Source organism: Antennarius striatus, chromosome 24 (assembly GCF_040054535.1).
Source record: "Antennarius striatus isolate MH-2024 chromosome 24, ASM4005453v1, whole genome shotgun sequence".
Classification (NCBI taxonomy): domain Eukaryota; kingdom Metazoa; phylum Chordata; class Actinopteri; order Lophiiformes; family Antennariidae; genus Antennarius; species Antennarius striatus.
The window spans coordinates 4,378,466-4,397,363 of record NC_090799.1 but is presented as its reverse complement, the minus strand read 5'-3'; the positions used below and the strand labels follow the sequence as shown (position 1 = coordinate 4,397,363).

Sequence of the window (18,898 nt, the reverse complement as noted above, 5' to 3'; positions counted from 1 at the left end):
AATTGAAAAAAAGCTTTGTTATTACGCCACTTTTGTCATTTAATTAATTCAGTGATGAATTGGAAACTGAAGAAACGTAATTAAATACACAGTTCAAAAGTGAAAAATTGTGTGGAAAAACATTTGTCCAAGAAATATCTCACAGCGATCGCGTGAGGTGCCTCCATGACAGAGAGGCGAAGCTGCTCCAGAGTAAAAGAACATGATAAATGTTACTGAGACAATAATGATCGGCTTCCAGAAACTGAAAGAGGAGGAGCTGAAACAAAGAAAAGTCGGTTTCACTACCTGAAATGTCAATGATTTGACCCCTGACCCTTCGCTCTACCCCAAAGTTCACTGGCCTGGGGGAAGCAGATGGTTGGTCATTGACCAACTTTTTGATGAGCAGGTTACTTTTTAACCAACCAGGATATCCCTCAGAAAAAGGAAAACGCTGATATTACGAATTTCTTCAAAGCTGACAAATTTCTTCAAAGCTGTTTTCCGTCTGGCTCCGCCTCTCTAATCTGCCTGGCGACAGACGGTGTGTGTCTGCATGAACCCGGACTGACACGTGACAGTTTGAAGCTGAATAATTAACGGTGTCATGTTGTGTCTCCCGGTGAGGAGATTCATGAAAATATAACGAAGTGCTGCTTAGTCAGACACCCACGCACACACACACACACACACACGCACTTGCACACAGAGCTAAAAGCGACGGTCAGACATTCTTGTGTGGACAATGGCGGGACTTGGGCACCATGGGTATTTAACTATTGATGAACCCTCCAGAGAATGCGGTCACAGTAGTAACTCGAAATACAAGCTGCTCGACATACGAGTTATTTGAGATTCGAGCTGCCACTCCATCTATATTTTTGTTAAACTCATATCTCGAGGTATTACTGTACGCAATGTTCGAGGTTAAAAAAAAGCAGACTAACTTTCTAGGGTCTCGTTAAAATGAACATTTGTCTCAGGATAATGAGGCATGGATGGATGCATACGTAGCTTGATTCGTTTACCATGTCTCCCTTCCTTCACCAGCGTTCTCCTTCAGGCTGATGGCACCACAGGGAGACTCAGCAAACTCTGCACAAGACATTACAGAGTTCCCAGCCGTTTTTCTCACTGCTGCACCGTTTCCTCAGTCCCGGGCCTCTTTCTCTGTCCATTACACTTGTCATCTCTGTCTTCTTGCTCTACGTCTTCCCTCTGTCTCCATCTTTTTCTCTCCAGCCGTTAACTATAACCCTCCACCCCCACGCTGACTCTCCCTTGCTGGCTGGATGAAGACGTTAACTGTTGGATCTGGTTCCAGCTTTCCGCTCCTCTTAGAGGAGTGTGTGTGTGTGTGCGTCTTTATATATGTGAGCATATGCAGAATTATGTTTGCATCAGCTTGGAGAATGTGTAACTTATAAACAAAGAGTGTGTGACAGTGTGTGATGGAGGAGCAGGATGAAATGCTGCGTGGGCGGTTTTTTCCTTTTCCAGGTTACTTTGTGAATGTGTGTGTTGGAATGAATGTGTGTGTGTGTGTGTGTGTGTGTGTGTGTGTGTGTGTGTGTGTGTGATGCATTCTTCACAGCCCCACAGTGCTTGGTTAACACCGGGGCTGATGGGATTTTCCTCATCAGAGGAAGACGGTGTAACTTCTATTTTTGTGCACAAAGGATGTGTTTTTATTACATCGCAAAAAAAAATTTTTTTTAATCAAAGTGCGAGTGTGTGTCTGTGTGTGAGTGACGTGCAATTCCAAAGTGAGCTAGCATCTAATCAAGTAATGAGGGGCATATGTGACGAGTGTGACTTAGAATTAACAAGTCACATGGGTGTCAAGCTGAAAATGTGTTGGCATGAAGAGAAAGAGTACAAACTCTCTCTCTTTTTCTAACACACACACACACACACACACACACACACACACACACACACACACACACACACACACACACACACACACACACACACACACACACACACACACACACACACACACACACACACACACGCACACACAGCCTGGTTGCTGGTGTGACTGAAGTGATTCCAATCTGCAGCGCTGGTGTTTTTTTCCCTACAGCATGAAAAAAAACATTATTTCCCATAATGCCTTTCCTTTTCCAGCTTCTCTCTTTGCCTTCCTTTCTGTCAAATAACCTTTACTGGCATTAAATCCTTCTGTCTTTGTTAACACAGCAAATAAGGACCAAAATCTCGACAATAAACCACGACAAGCTCTCCCCCCAATAACAAACACAGCGATGAGAGGGCGGCCGAGCCAATCCTTTAATTCAGGTGTGATTCATATCCAACAAGTTACCAACGGCAACTCGCTTCCAAAGCCACATTAGCTTCAAGCAAACTACTAAATGACAATTAAAACCCAAATCCCAGTTGTTATAGAACCCCTGATGAGAACTGAGCTTCAACCACTTAAGGGCTCTTGTTGGGGGAGGGGGTCCACAGCACTGCTGGATTAACAGTCATTGAAGATTCATCTGCAGAGAACCTGACTCATTAATTCATTTTAAATTCAGACAGGTAATAGACTGGGTTCATTTAATAGACTTGATATACATCGACCTGGTCCGCAAAGCTCAGACCACACTGAACGCTTTTAAATCAGAAGTGCAATGCACCATAGGATTCTTTCAGTCTGCCATTTGTCAAAAACTTTACTTGCGGACACACCTGCAGTTTCTCTCCTGCGTTACCTGAGATGCCTCAGAGATCCTGAGCGCACAATAAATCATCGAGGATTTCAAGGCAGAATCTGCACATTCAGGAAACGGTGTAACTTTCATCTTTATGATCAAATACAGATGATGTATTTCATCAAATAGACATTTACGTTCTTGACATTTTCAGGCATTGACTTCCTGGATTTAGCCGCAGCTATCAAAAAACCACTGAGCTGTACATTTTTCACTCCAGAAATCACACCATAAACCCAAATCCGATGTCTTTTATTGACCCCCCCCTGCATAAATTCAAATCATAACTGATTTAAAACATCAAAACAGCCACTCATAGCTCAAGCAGACGCATCCTAAATGCATGTTGATGCGCCGTCTGAGCTCATGTCTGAAAGTGTCTGAACATTTTTTTTTTCTACGCAGACCTATCAGTGGACTCAGATTACACGGTACAGACAGACTGGCACGCACCGTGTAAGTACACACACACACACACACACACACACACACACATATACACACACATCCCCAGAGAGATCAGTCAGAGGTTTTTACTGGGGGTTTTCTGTGTGTAAGGAGTAGGGGGGCATCTGGAGGGGTTTCTTATAAATTGCACAGATGTTGGCTTTTTAAGTCAAATCCATGCTTCATTCAATAATCTCCACATCAAATACCCCCCACTGGCCCCACCCAAACCAATCAGTGCCGTGCACAGGAGGGGGGTCCTGGTCCATGTGAGTAAGAGTCTGTGTGGATTAACGCCCCCCTTCCCCCTTCATGCTCCCCCACTGGTGCCGCTTTGTATTTTTCTGCTTGAAATCCACAGCGACCTTAACCCAGATGTGAGTTACTTTACCCCCTGGAGGGGGCAGGGTGGGCTTCCTGTACACAACAACAACCTGTACTTCATATAAAATCCATCCGTACACAAACACGTATGTGAAAACAAACTCACAAACATACAAGAACGGCTGTGACGAGGCCGGGTTGAGGGGGTAAAACGTGACGCGAACCCACTTCATCCACACCTGGTTTGACTCCACACGCGTTTCCAGCCCGTGTTTGCTGAGAGAGATGATGAATAATACAATTCCAGATAAGGGCGCACAGAGGACTCCATTGTTCTTGTTTGTCAGCTTCCCCTCCTCTCTCTATCTCTATTACTTCCTCCCGTTTCCCTCCTTCTGTACCTCGTGACTCGGGTGGTGACTCAGGTTCATTAACAGTCCAACCAGGGGAACGGCCCCTTCCAGGAATGTTCAACCGAGTGATATTGTGGCACGTACACAACAGCTTCAGTTGTTGGGCATGATGATATTATGAAAGTGATAAAGGGCATCTTGTTAAAATTAAAGTCATATCCTGGCTTTGCGAAGTCATTCTTTTTCATTACTTTGTCTCTGGAGCCACAACAAAGGCTCCTCTCTTCTTGTATTTGGACATTAAGAAGTTTCTGGATGTCACAAATTTAAAGACACTTCCTGTCTGAGTTAGCTGCTAAATGCTAAAATCGTTTTTGGAATAAATCCACGCAGACCAGCTATGTAAAATCCACTGTGGACCAGCTATGTAAAACCAACCAGGTAGGTTTTACTGGATGCTAGTGTGTGTGATCTCCTGTGCGGGCCTACCTTGTGGTTTTTGCCGTGACGGTAGACCATCCAGTCCTCCCCGTTGGTGCTGACCTCCAGTTTGAAGGTGGTGACATAGTAGGACTTCTGTGTCTCCTTGGAAATGGCGCCCTGTGTGGCGATGCCTGTCAAAACCTTCAGAAACTGGAGGTCAACCTGGAATAGTGAGCAAAAAAAAAAAAAAGGGAAGAGTTAATAACTGGATGGAAGAGATTAGAAAGGAGTGGAATAGAGTAATAGATGGAGGGATTTATGGTGGTCAGCACCGATGTGGACAACACAGACACACCAGATGCTGTATCTATCCGTCACACAGACAGCAGCTGTCCTGCTGCTGAGGAAGCTTAGGTGCTGTGTGTGTGTGTGTGTGTGTGTGTGTGTGTGTGTGTGTGTGTGTGTGTGTGTGTGTGTGTGTGTGTGTGTGTGTGTGTGTGTGTGTGTGTGTGTGTTTGTCTTTGTGTGTGTGTGTGTGAGAGTGTGTGTGTATCTTTTTATTGTCGTGAGTGGGGAAGGGGAGGAAGGCTGGAGGCAAAGATCAATGGCGTGGTGTTCGGATGCATTCCTGAAGAACACCTTCATCAATCACAAGCTGCTTTCTTGTTGCATTGCTCTTGTGTGTGTGTGTGTGTGTGTGTGTGTGTGTGTGTGTGTGTGTGTGTGTGTGTGTGTTTGTGTGTGTCTGTGTGAATGTGTGTGTCTATGCATGCATGCAAATGTGTGGACCTGTGTGCGCTTGAGACAGGAAAGATTGAGAGTGCAGAAACACTTCCTTATCATTGGTTCACAGTTTCTTCATTTCCTTTCAGCGTGTGTGTGTGTGTGTGTGTGTGTGTGTGTGTGTGTGTGTGTGTGTGTGTGTCCTGCTGCTACATTACACAGGCTGAGACCTCTCTTCTGTGCTTGTATCACTAAGACAAATTATTTGCATTTATTGTCCTCGTGAATTGGAAGTGTTCTAGACTTCGTCTGGTCTCTCGCTGCTGGTGTCTGGGTTTCTTCCCGTTGAATCATAGGAGGTATGGAATCCTGTTTGTCACTCTTCTGAATAGTTTGGAACAATATTCCGCCGCAGAGGAAAAGGCCTTGGCCTTGCTTCCAACCCTGGATCATTCCGGTCTACGCAAACCATAATCAGCGGGAAGAAACTCTCCTATATCCATCTGATGCAATGGAGTTTATTCTTTCAAGGGTTTGACCTGGACATTCTGTTCAGGAAGGAAGGGCGATGTTTGCATAGATGCCCTTCAGAGATTGTGTGTGGATTCATGGTAGCCTGTGTGTGTGTATATGTGTGTGTTGTTACCTGAGAAGTTTCATTTGAGTACTTTGTAGTCCAAAATATCTACATGTTTTATATGTTTCAGAAAACATACAGAACAACTTCTGGCTGGTGTTCAAACACTTTCAATGCTTGCAAAAGATCTTATTTGCTTGCTTTCTATTCTAAATACACACTTTGTTTGATAAACTGATAAATAAAAAGTCATATCTTCATCAGAAAATGCAAAAAAAAAAAGTTAGAAAGCAGAGGTTTGAAAGCCGGACCTGTATATACTCCTTGTTGCTATCCTCTGAAGGCGTCCAGGCATTGTCCTCATTGTTGAGGCGAGCCTGCCGAGGCAACCAACGGTTGTCGTAGAAGGTTGTGGAAGCGGTGATTTGGTCGTCGCTGATCTTCCCCGACTCCATACCAAGTGCCATGCTACAGTGGAAAGCTATGAGGATGTGGATGATGAAGAAATGACTGTTAACAGTTTATTTCTATGTACCAGGAAGGTCTAGGCAGTGTATTAAAAAGACCACAAATGGAATAAATAGTTAAATCCGGACAGAGAAATCAAGTTCAAAGCCAAAGCAGGTAAATAAATCCATAGAGAATATTTGCTAGCACAAACACACACTCGCTTCAGGTAATCACTTACAGTCTCGGACTTCTTTATGCGTCATGTTGTATCGGGCAGAGAAGCCGTCTTTGGCCACGGCCATGTCGGTGTGGAAGGAGAGGGACAGCAGGCCGGAGGAAGACTGGATCTCAGGAGGGATCTTTGTTCCACAGTACCGACCAATCAGAGGAGCCACTGCAAGCCAAGCAAACAAAAGGGTCATACTGGACTTTTTTGGTAAATGTTGGTGCCGTACAAGTTTTATACAAATACAGATACTGTATACTTTGGCGAGGAGATGTGGCGTAAGTCAAAAAACGGCATAAATCAAATTTACTAAAGTAAACCAACGTATTATTGAAAACAACGAAACTCAAAACACCATAAGCCGAGGTTTTTTTGTACAGTGAAAAGAAATATTTAAAGCACTTGATTTTTTGTCATTGTACAAACATAATTTTTTTGTCTTCTTCATCAGAAATAAAAAGGGAAGCCAAGCGATGGGAAGGCAGACAAGCCATGCTGCTTCAGTAAGCGTTGTCTAATGAGTCACAGCATGTGTCCCTCATTCACTCTTCCACCCATCACTCCTCTCTCTCTCTTTTCTCTCCTTTCTATCCCTCCATCTGCCATGTGTCTCTCAGCCTGAGCCCAGAAAGGCCATTTTGGAATCCCTGCCACACACAAACACACAGAAGCGAGGATTACAATAGTCTCAAGAGTAGCTCCCTCGCCAGACGCCAAACTCTTCATCCTTCCGTCTCGTTTCCGATCCCTCCTTCATGCCCGAGGACTCCATTCACTTGGAACTGGGTTACACTTTAATTTGCTCCTAATACTAAACCTAAATAGCAAAAACTGTTTTCAGCCACCAAAGCTCCCCAATTCTAGGGTATATTTGGAGTTTTTAAAATAATTAGAGCAAACCCTCAATTCTGTGTTTTACAATTTAAAGAACAAGTTGAACAAGACCTGGATAGAGAGTCGGTGAGACCGAGGTGGGTAGAGAACCACTCACCACTACTAATAGGGTTTTCATCAGCACTGGAGCAGCTAACACTACCCTACGGCCATCACTATCAAAGCTTCCTGATAACATCCTCAAATGTCTTCCTCGCCTCTTCCTGATCTCAGTCCAAAGGCCACTTTTGCAACACTCTTCACCTCCTATTGGACACAAACAGATAGTCATCGTGGCCGTCACTCTCACTTCCCTGTGGGAGGAAGGAAGTGCTAGGTGATAAGGAGGGAGGACATGGAACATAGGAAGGGGCGATGAAGGGTTTCATTATGGAGAGAGAAGAGGGGCATGGGAAAGGGCTAATCGTGAAGGATGTGGAGGCACTTATAGCTCCCTGTGTGAAATTATGTTTCCTCTATGCAATGTGTGCTACGTAAGGAAAGGCTGCTAACATCAAAAGAGAGCAATGATTGCTCAGGAAATTGAGGACTGGTACCTAAATTACTGTGTGAGAACACGGAGGATCGGAGCCTGCGTGAGTTCTGACATGTGAAAATGGTTGCATGTGTGATCCCAAAAAAAAAACCAGAGACCAAATTTCAGAAGCATGTGTTTCCGCTAACCTTGCGGCAGGCCGTCCCAAACGTCCAGCCAGTCGTACTTGCAGTAGCTCTCTCCCACCAGCAGGGGGTCATTCTCCAGGTCGAACGTCAGGAACGTGAGGGTGATGTCCATGTGGGGCGGGGCGATGATCATGTAGGAGCACTCCAGATTATGAGGGTATTTATCCGGGAATCCTGGAGACTCGATCATGCCGGATGGGTTGGTGAAATTGCGGAAGCAGAATTCCGATCCTGTGGGGATAAATGGATAAGAGCATATTTAGAACGGAATAACCAATCGGTCATATTGAGGAGGGGAAGATACGGACGCAGGCCATCGATCACATGGGGATATCTAATCTGACTTGCAGAGGGTGTTTCAGAGAACACTTCATCACTGACAGCGAGCTGGAATATACAGTAGCAACGCTGGTGAGACACAAACACACAAACAGTTTTTGATTACTGGTGGAGGGGAAAAATAAACAGTGGGAAGATGCTCAAGTGGGCGTGTCTAATGCTGCGGCGTGCAGCAAAAGCAGCCTAATAGCTCTGCTTGCTGCAATGCCCCAACCCAGTCACGACAATTTTAAGCAGATCTTTTCAGTCTCATTTGAGGTAAATAAGCAAATAAATCAGAATCAGGAAGTAAACAAAACACAACCATTCTTTCAGGAGAGTAGCAGACCCCTGCTCTACTTTGCATTTAAAATAAATATTCTTTTTCTGTTTCACACACGCACACACACACACGCACACACATACAGACACACACACACACACACACACACACCACAAAACGTTGTGTAATGGTTCTAAGTGGGCCCTCTGCGGCAGCTCCTCATTAAGCCATGCAGATTTATGCGGCCTGGGCAGCTCACCTTGAGTGGTGGCAGCTGTGTGGCTCAGATCATCTACCCATCAGCCACTGCTCTGCTGCCCACCGGGGAGCCTGAGTCACGGACGAGTGTTTATGGAGCGGCACATCAATGAGGATGAGGAGCTGAGCGTACAGCTCACGCATACACACTTGGAACAGGCAGGACTTTACACAAATGTCATACACACACACACACACACATACACACACTCAGAGCCTCATTCACAAAGGCTGGCGACTTTCTCAGCTTTGAACATTTCTATCTTTAAACCATAAGTAGGCTATAAACACCTCGGTCTGTTTAGTTGTGTGTCTATTTTCAAGCTTGCCAAAAGGGAAAAATATCTTCATGAGATAATGTTGCTAAGAGACTGCAGGACTTTCATTACATCTTTGTTTAACCGCCGATGTCAGACATACCGGCGGTTGTGACATTCCCAAACTGATGAGACTTAAAAAGTACCGTTCTTCTTGGTTCGCTTTTAAAATCCTCTCTGCAGTTTAAATTACCTGAGCCAGATCTGTGACACATTTTACATTTCCCTCTGCCAAGGTGCTCATAAACGGTAAGCAGACAACTAGGAGGAGTCTGTTCCTTTCCCACCGTTGAGCGCGTCGGAAGGCAAGATAGGGGAGGTCAAGTTGAAGGGACTCGGGGGAGAAGCTTCTGTGGGATTTCAAAGCTGGGAAAAAGTGGGGTTGCATCCAGCAGCTCCCCAAGAGCCGCCAGCTTGGTTTGATAAGCAGATACATATCCAGAAAAGCGGCGTTAAGGAGTGTAGACATGTCAGCGGCACATTCCTTCAGAGGCATTCCTCCAAGGCACCAGGCCTTATTATCAGCAGCCCTATAAAAGCAGAGGGTCGCCTCGCGGTTCCGGCCCTCCCCCCCCCGTCTGCACTTGGTTAATGGCGGTGAACTGACCCCAATCAGCTCGGAGAGAGAGGAGACAGAACACTCAGGAGGCGTTCACTGTCTGCACCTTTCCTTGTTTTCTTCCTGCTTTTATTCGCCGTTTTTTTCTAATTTCACCCATCTGTCTTTCTTGTTTTCATTTTTTTTCTTTTCGTTTGTTTTTGTCCGTACATATGTTGCACGAAAAACGTTGACGTCCTAATTTCTCCTCCCGCGTTTTCAAAATGCGGCGTTCGACCTCTCGTGTCGCCTCCCACGCATAACGCAACATAAAGACACTCGTGTATCATCCGGCTACATGCTAGAGGCCTGCCTGCCTACACACACACACACACACACACACACACAAACACACACAAAAATAAACATGGCATCTTGAAATATGAAAGTAATTTTCCACAAGCTACCGGTGCTATCTCCCTTTCCACTCTCCCACTAACCTCACATCTGAGCGTTGTGAGTGATATTAAGTGTGTGTTTGTGCGTCTACATGCCATGCCATGAGCCCATTGAAACAATAACGCATTATTCCGATGTCCTTAAAATTTAACTGTATGCGAACTATTCAGAATGCATCTAATAGGATCATTGCTGCTGGTTTGTCACTGTGTGAGCCTCCTGTGTGTGTATGTGTGTGTGTGTGTGTAGCTTCACAGTATGAGTGAGACCCAGTAACACACTGGCCTTGTTTCTCACTGGGTCACAGTGCAGCCGTCTGGAGTCCCACCGCTGAAAAACTTCAATGTGAGCACAGCTTGACTCCATCGCCTCCGAACACACAGCGGTGGCTTCAAACACGCCCCTCCAGCGTGGCGCCGCAGTGTGCATGCGTGCGCTCATATATTGCGTGTGCATGCACCAGTATGCATGGGTACCTTCTCCTTTCGTTAGCTCTCATTAATTCACAGTGTATGAACATGCCAAAAACAAGCTCCTCGCGCAAGCTCCCTCTGTCACCCTTCAGCACACACACACACATACACACACACACACACACACACACACACGCACACACGCACGCACACACATAATGCATGCACAAATTCACACATGCTTGCCATTACGCAGGCACCCAGTTGGTGCTGCCATTTGGCAAGAGCTGTTTGCTGGCAAAGAAAGGGAGGTCATAGTGTGTGTGTGTGTGTGTGTGTGTGTTTACAGTATGTGTGTGTGTGTTTGTGTGTGTGTTTGTGATGGAAGGGCGGGCGTGGGGGCGAGTTGCTGGGTAGAAACCACTCGAGTCTTGCACATGAGTGCCTGATGTAGTAACAGCTCCACATGTCGCGTGAGGGCAATCCCCTCCTCCTCTTCCTCCTCCTCTTCCTCTTGTCTTCCTGTCTCATCCTCTTCTTCATTCCCTGTCTTCTCAGCGGCGATGCAGCGAGTTCTGGGTTCATTCATTCTCGTCTTGTCTGGCGATGTCGGCGCACAACTCCCCACCGAGGGGCTCACTTCTGGATTTTGTACGGGTCTGCCGCACATCAAAAACACGTTACCCTTCAATCTCGACCCGCCTGTCTCCATCTGACACACATCTGCACCTCATGCACCCATCTCTCGCATAACCCCACTAAAAAAAAATCTTTGAATGTGAGGTGGAAGGGCAGCCAGAAACACACAAGAACAACAGTAGGAACACGAGGGAGAATTCTTGCTTTGCCACGGTTTTGACACTTTTATAGACCCGAAGAGATGGTTTGAAACAGCTTTATAAATCAGGAAAGCTCCTTCGAAGTCACGTCTCATTCTCTAACGTGTCATGGAACGGAATGCCATCAGAGGGTTTGGTTTTTTTTTTTTTTACTTACCCCGAGCAAGGAAAAAAGTTGGTGATCAAATTACAGCCGTTGATTTCTTACTCTTACTCATGCGGTTGATGATCACACTGCTCTTTCCTCCGCTGATTACTCGCAATCACTCATTCGGTTTCTTCAGCCATGAATTTAAGACACCGCTGCCAGTTAATTACATGTGTGTAATTTCATCATTGGGGTGTATGAGGAATAAACACCACATGGCAATCAGTCATGAAGTAACAGCCATCCGACTAAAGGATTGGTATCCAGTCGACACGACGGCGTCAGAAATACACACAGGGTCGATGTTGTGACTGGCACTCGGGCGGGGTCCTGCCTTGGGGCGTCCCTCCTGCCGTGACCCCACAGATGCCACCACAGCGGTCAGGAAGGAGACCCAAAGATGCCCCGGGGACACTGTTGGTCCCGTCTTAACCCAGGATTGGCTGCGACGTCGCCTCGCCCCGGCGTACGAGTGGTGGGCTTTGGGGAACTGGGCAAAACGGGGGTTTTGGTTGCAAGTCTTCCCGCTGTAGCCGTGGTAACAGCGTCAGCGGCACGTGACACATAAGTGAGGGATGGATGGGGGGCATGGGAGGTGGTAGTCAGTGCTGCATAAAGGGTTAAGCACGCATGAGTAGGAGCAAAGTAGGCCACAACAATAATGGGGAGGAGGGGAGTCGTGCACTTTCACTGTACAGAAGGATTAAGGCATAAGTGTGTTTGAGGTGTGTGTGTGTGAGTGTGTGTGTGTGTGTGTGTGTGTGTGGAGGAGTGGGGGGTGGAAGGATGTTGTTTTGGGGCAATCCTGACCCTAGTCCCCCCAAGGAGACGCACAGGAGGGTGGAGGGGTAAAAACAAGGCTACAGAGTCGAAGATCAAGTCCTGCTCCTCCATGTTGAAAATAATTAGCTTTTGCTACACCGTACTCCATCACACACACACACACACACACACACACACACACACACACACACACACACACACACACACACACACACACACACACACACACACACACACACACACACACCACACACACACACACACACACACACACACACACCAACACAAATATACACATCGACACAACCAAATTGCTTGTCCAATTCAAAATCCCCTTGAGTTGTTACAGTCATTGCTTATGTAATAGGGTTGAATGAGCACAACAAAAACAAGCTGAGGTATCATGAGTCGCAAGATGTGCTTCAATTGCTCTCGCACACACACACACAAACACACATATAGGCCTATAAACCAGACACACACTGTCTGACTTGTGGTGGTGCGGTCAGATCGGTCTGGACGTTAAAGATGACAGGGATGCTGGACGCACTTGTGATTTCCATCTCTGTCAGACATACCCTTTTAAAAACACACAGACCCCGGGATCGCTCTCACACTTGCTCTGATTTTTCCGACGAATGTCTTGCAAAGCTGCGTGGAAAGAAACAAGCCAACCAAAACCCATTAGAGGGGCACTTTTTAATTGCTTACGCTCCGTTAAATAATCACATCTCAGCCGGGATCTCTGCGTTCCGATCACAAATCGTACGGCGTGCAGTGGAAACCTGTCGCCCAGGCCTGCCGCGGTAACACAAACAGCGATGATGAGGGAGCGTGCAGGCGCTGCAAACGCAGTAATTAACACATGGCCCCAATCACGCATCCTGAATACATTTTCCCTCTCTTGACTCAATCCTCCTTTGCCTGTGTGCCTCCCTTCACCCCAAACATGTCTGTCTCCATTCACCTGTCTCATAATGTGTGCCTCTTTAACAGACAGACACACACACGAACGTTCATCATTCCACCTCCACACATACACATGTATACACACAAGATAGCAGTAGAGTGAAACCACCCACACACGCAGCGAGCAGCACCTACATGTGTGCTCACACTGACACAATCTCTTATAACCCCTGAATTTACACCAGGATCTTGTTAAAGCCATGGCAACCGCATCCCCCATCCACCAGTAGTGTGTGTGTGTGTGTGTGTGTGTGTGTGTGTGTGTGTGTGTGTGTGTGTGTGTGTGTGTGTGTGTGTGTGTGTGTGTGTGTGTGTGTGAGACAGCTGATGGGGTTTGAGCTGGTGGCCCTGGTAACAGAGCTTATCATCAGACGTAACTAGAGATAGGTTTAATTCCATCTTGTCTATTGGGCTAAATAAACCCTGAGTTTTGTCTTACATATTTGTTTTCAGTCCTGATTCATTTTGAGCCCTAAAAAAATCAAAGTTTAAGTGAGCTCTTCCAAGCGTTACCTCATAGACAGTCAGCTGTTCACTGACATGACCGTAAATCTTTTAACTGCCTCAAGGCCACCTGACCAATTCACCTCTCCTTCTGCTATGTACACACACACACACACACACACACTACTCGCCGCCAACTCCAAAGCAAACAAACACTTTCCGCTACAACCTCACCTGCAGCGCGCACTTCAACCTCACACACCTCAGCGACCTCGAGAAAATCCCATTTCGGCGCACACTCATCCCCATCAATCTCCTCGCTTCCACCTCTGCCCATAAACCTTTAACCTTAAGCCCGACTCCAAGTTGCCTCACAGCTCACTCCATCATCCCACCACCACCTCCCACAACCAGCGCTTCCACATCTCCCCAGAGGAAGCAGATCTTGCTCAAATTAAGCAAGCATTCCTGAAATGCTTTCAGGCAACTTGAAAGCAACCCCCTTTCCTTTCCTCCTCTTCCTCGCACCCTAACTTTAGTTTACATGCCCGGCTAGCCGTGCTCATGCAAATTGCCGTGAGAGTGTTGGGGTGAACGATCACAGGGTCCGGGCCATTAACACGGAGGGTGGGGGGGGGAGAAATGGCACCAAGACAAAATCATTAACGGAGGTATTAATGTGCAGCGGAGCCTGAGTTTGTTCGCTTTGGGGGAGAATCGTGCAGATCTCATGTTTCCCACAAAGGTCTCGGAATACTTTTAGACTTTTGAGATAAATTACATGCAATGAGCTGCAGACTGTGACCCACAGCGGTAACAGCCAGTCAGTGACTGAGCAGCTGTCTCACATTCAGGGGAGATTTTGTCAGTGTTGTAAAGAGAAACGATAAAAAGAAATGAAATGTTATGAACTTTTGTAAGTCTTATTTAAGTAAACTAAGATCAGTTGAGACGAGGAATGCTGTAAACCAGTCGTCCCCAACATTTTTTGCGCCACGGATTGGATTAGCGCCGGATAATATTTTTACGGACTGGCCTTTAAGTTCTTGCGTTTAATCGCAACGAAATAAAATGATCCGACCAGCGTTAAAACTGTTACTAAATATAGAAATGAATGCGAATCCGATGTGTATCAACTTGATTAGCAGCGTCCTCAAGCATCGCACCGACGTTTGTTTCTCATTGGTTTTGCTAGGTTAGACGGTAGACATGTGACAAACACATTTCAAGCCAGTCTATTCTACAAATATAGGACACAATTTCCTCCAGTCCTTCCTGGACTTGTTTCAGATCAGTCGATAGAAGTGATCTCATCCCACCGTGTTGATGGAAAGTCGGGTAAAGTTTCTTCATATGCAAATTATTTCAGCAAAACAACATCGCAGCATTTTCTTAAACGACTGAAGAATCTCTGACAATGCAGAGCTCAGTGTCTCTGGTGAATAACGTCTATTTAAATCACTTTGGGATCTTGGGGTTTGTGCATTATGCTGTATGAAGTCATTTTGTGCCTGTTGTTTGTTGTTTTTGATCTTCCTCCAGTGTTTATGACAATGCTGCATCACTATTTTGCTGTGATGCTGCAGAAATGTTTTGGAGGTAGATGTTTTTCTCATATGGCGGAAACACCAAAAAAAGATTGCTAAACTTTCCCAACTTTCCCTCACCTGTTCTGAAGATCTCGTAGCGCAGCGAGAAGCCCGCCCCCTGGTGGGCGTAGTCTGAGACGAATCTGATCTGGAGGGAGGGGCCTGATGACACGATCGGCGCCGGGGCGATGTTGTTGCAGTGTCGACCCAAGACGTCGGCGTTTTCCGAGGTCCCGTCACGGATCTCGATAAAATCATACCTGAGATGTGGGGAAAAAAAAAAAAACAAAGAAGGAAATTATTTCCTGCTGAGTTTTTTTATTTTAATGTTCAGTTTATGTTACGCTTACTGCAGAAGGAAGGGATTAAAAGAGAAGTAAGGAGACAAAGACCGAGCGGAGATAAACATAGATAGATAGTTATGGGGTTATGCAATAGGCCGAGCTAATAAAAACCAGACAGGTGTGGAACTATTTGCCATTGGAACTCAGCCTCCAGACAGAATACACAGTGTCCAAGCAAAGCATTAGGGAACAGAACACAACATCAGGACACAAGGAAATATATCTGTCACAGTCTTGGCTCCCATTTAAAGCATCTCGCTATTATTCTCTTTGCCTTCAGCTGCATTCAATAAATTTAGCTCTTACAAAGCTGTTTTGGACACCAAACTCGGAACCCATTTGCATCGGGGTGAGGATGTCGCAAATCAAAGGGGGAAAAAATGGAGGATGAGCTACGTGTCAAATGTGTAATACTTCAGCAATGGGGTGTAATTTGATGGTGAAGATGCAGGCAAACAAGACAGCTGGATGGGCTCATTAAGAAGAGGTACAAAAATAGACGTCGGAGCTCATGAAAAAATGAAGGAGGCAAAGGCATGAGGAGAAAGTTGAGGACCTCAGCAGCTAAGCTGGGGGGTGAGGGCGAGGTTTCTTAGCTTCACTACGACTTTAAACAAGTCGGTTGACCCTGAATGATAAAAACAGGTCAGCGTGTGTGACTGATCCAGAATTAGCTCATAGCGCTATGTGTCATTCTGCTAACATTATGAGACACATGCAGCAGCACTGACTCACAACGGAGGCGTCACCTTCACCTTCAATAAATCACTGATGACAAACATTAAAGTTGCCATGTTTGTAAAGAGGAATGCAGAGAGAAAGACCAGGTTGCAAATCAGCTGTCGTTATCTGCATTTACAGTAACGTATATACATTAACGTATATACAGTAACCCCTCGTTAATCGCGGTTCATGCGTTCCAGGAACCACCCGTAAAAACAAAATTCCGCGATATAGCGATAAACTATTTTATGACTTACGGTAAATCAAACATTTATGAACCATCCCCATACTGATATTAAACCACAACACTATTATAGACTGAAGTGCGCTGCGTTCCGAGACTCTTGGAACACAGCGCACTTCCTGATGCCATCAGCCAATAGAATGCTCGTACGGTATCACGTGACTACCTACTAAATGTCCACGATGATGTGAAGTCGCGCGTGTTGATGCGCGAATGCGCGAGGGATTAGTGTATATATACAAAATATAAAACAGAGAAAGGAGAGACTACCTGGGAATAATCTTCTGCTTTCTTTGTCTCGCTTGAATTTCTTTGAATGAGCTGGATTTTTAGGAATCAGAAGGGTGTGTTCTGTGTAATAAAAACTGTAATTCACAATAAAACACAGACCTCCTATGCGTTAACTCCAATAAATGGCACCGTGGCTTTGTTGATGTGATTAAGGAAGGAGCAGCCCATGCCTGGGAGCTGACAGAGAACCACCGTGTTTTATGGAAGTAATTTGGGGGTTGTGATCATATTGGAAGGTGTGGAAAATGCCTTAATATCTGTTTGTTGCTGTCACGGTGCTTAAATGCTGTGTTCTCCTTTAAGGTGCGATCATGCTAAGGGTAAACTTCACTTTTCTATCACTTCTTTCTTTTCCGCTGTGTGTGTGTCTTTTCTGCTAAATACGAATGTCGGATTTCCCGTTTATGGATAGTCTTGCAATATTTGTCTCCTTATTCATCCCTTGTTTTCTCTTTTCAGTCATGAGTCTCTCTTCACCCACGATATTGTGATTTCAGGCCCAACAAACAACGTCGTGGAACAAGCCCGGCGGCTATGGACCTCCTCCTGATGCAAACACGTTCTCTTCAATTAATTCCTAGGATGAAGCCGTCGAAAAAATAAAAAATTATAACACAAAATAACAACAGAGCTGCTGCTTTCTCACTAATTACCGTGATATGTTCCTGAATTCTGAAATAACATCAAAGACGCTGCTCTTCTGAGACACTTAAATGCAGCATCCAACTCGAGATTTAAATAGAAACCCCAAAAAATCGAAAGCTGAGGGGCACCAATCTGTGAAAAGCTGTTTTTCTGCTTTTTTACTGCGACTAGGAATAAAACCTCGATAAAATAGAGTCACTAATCTGCTAGTTTTGGCTATATGACCCCTGCAGCGAACAGTTTCCTACGCTGCTGATGAAGGGATAAACCCACGCATATTCATTTAGGTCAACGTGGGAGAGGTACAGGTGAGGAAATCCAGCTGAGCCAATAAACTCACCACAACATCAGGATCACGGATTACGAAGCAGTTTGCATTTTACTTTTATCATCGAAAGGAAGACCCTGTCAAAAGCTGAGGTTGCTCAGATTTAAAGCCTTGAAATGAAAATGAATGAAATGAAATGCACTTGAATAATTCCCTCAGGGGAAATTGTTATTTATATCTTGTTAGTATATCTTGAAACATGCATATATACTGTATGTGTGTACAGGCCCCTGAAATAAACACACACACACACACACAAAGGAGTATATACAGTATATACAATGGGAGGTTGGGGCGCTCCATCGTTGGGCGCCCCAAATGAGAAGCTTGTAGGGGAGCGGTGCCTTGCTCATGGGTGCCTCGGCAGTGCTCAGGAGGTGAACTGATACCTCCACACTCCAGATGTTTTGGTCCACATGGGTCTTGAGCTGGCGACTTCTGGTCCCCAGTCCAAAAATTAGTGAACTGAGCTACTGCCACCCCAAGACTGTCCGAACTGATGTAAGTCTTGAATTGAATTCTTGCTGCACAAGATGATTTCACTAACTCTGAACCAATTTTTTTCCTTAAATTCCGGTTTTATTTCTTCTATCTTTACAGCATTTCCATCTTAAAGTCAGGATCCATCTGCCTCCGCTGCTTTGGTCTGACTTCTTCCCCTGACTGTCTGTCTTTCTCCAGCCTGTCAAGTGTTTGGAAGTGCAGCACTACACGGCTGGAGTGCTCTTTGGTTAATTCCCTTTATATCTGTGCACCGGCGCGGAAGAACATGTGTGAATTATTCAAAAACAGATGTCATTCCTCTCTAAAGCAATCCCTGTAGTGAGGCTTCATCCCGTGACGCCGGAAGGAAAGACTCGGTGACAACTTTAAGTGTCCCTCTCCATTCTTGGAAAAGGCTGTTGCCGGAGCAAATCGCCACAAGAGTTGGATCATTTTTGCGCCAGAGAAGAAGTCCGATTGTCTTCCTACATGTCTTGCTTGTAATCCGTCATTACAGAGGCGATTGCAGAAGCTTCAGAGAAGGCGAGCTCCCACGGTGAGACGGTAAGAGTCAAGGCGATCCCTAAGTACGCCTGTTTAGGAGTGAAACTGACACACACTTAGGGAAAACACTCGCCAACAGAACACATGTGGACGCAGGCGCGTGCACACAAAAACACACTCGCAGATACAAGCA

General features: G+C 45.6%; 1 protein-coding gene and 1 long non-coding RNA gene across 5 annotated transcripts in view; one reads left to right on the top strand and one right to left on the bottom strand.

Annotated features, from left to right (window-relative positions):
* The window catches only part of nrp2a (neuropilin 2a), a 54,008-nt gene that overhangs the window by 22,023 nt on the left and 13,087 nt on the right, over nucleotides 1–18,898 (bottom strand). For all 4 annotated transcript variants that reach the window (XM_068308981.1, XM_068308983.1, XM_068308982.1 and 1 more), the window contains exons 3-7: nucleotides 15,222–15,403; nucleotides 7,786–8,016; nucleotides 6,241–6,396; nucleotides 5,864–6,033; nucleotides 4,319–4,474 (exon numbers count right to left, since the gene is read on the bottom strand). In XM_068308981.1, the coding sequence (XP_068165082.1) occupies nucleotides 4,319–4,474; nucleotides 5,864–6,033; nucleotides 6,241–6,396; nucleotides 7,786–8,016; nucleotides 15,222–15,403 (895 nt within the window). The remainder of the gene's footprint in view (nucleotides 1–4,318; nucleotides 4,475–5,863; nucleotides 6,034–6,240; nucleotides 6,397–7,785; nucleotides 8,017–15,221; nucleotides 15,404–18,898) is intronic.
* On the top strand, nucleotides 6,319–17,305 carry LOC137591171 (uncharacterized). The gene is made up of 3 exons (XR_011034615.1): nucleotides 6,319–6,438; nucleotides 6,680–6,731; nucleotides 17,243–17,305. It is a non-coding gene; the product is annotated as an uncharacterized lncRNA (long non-coding RNA).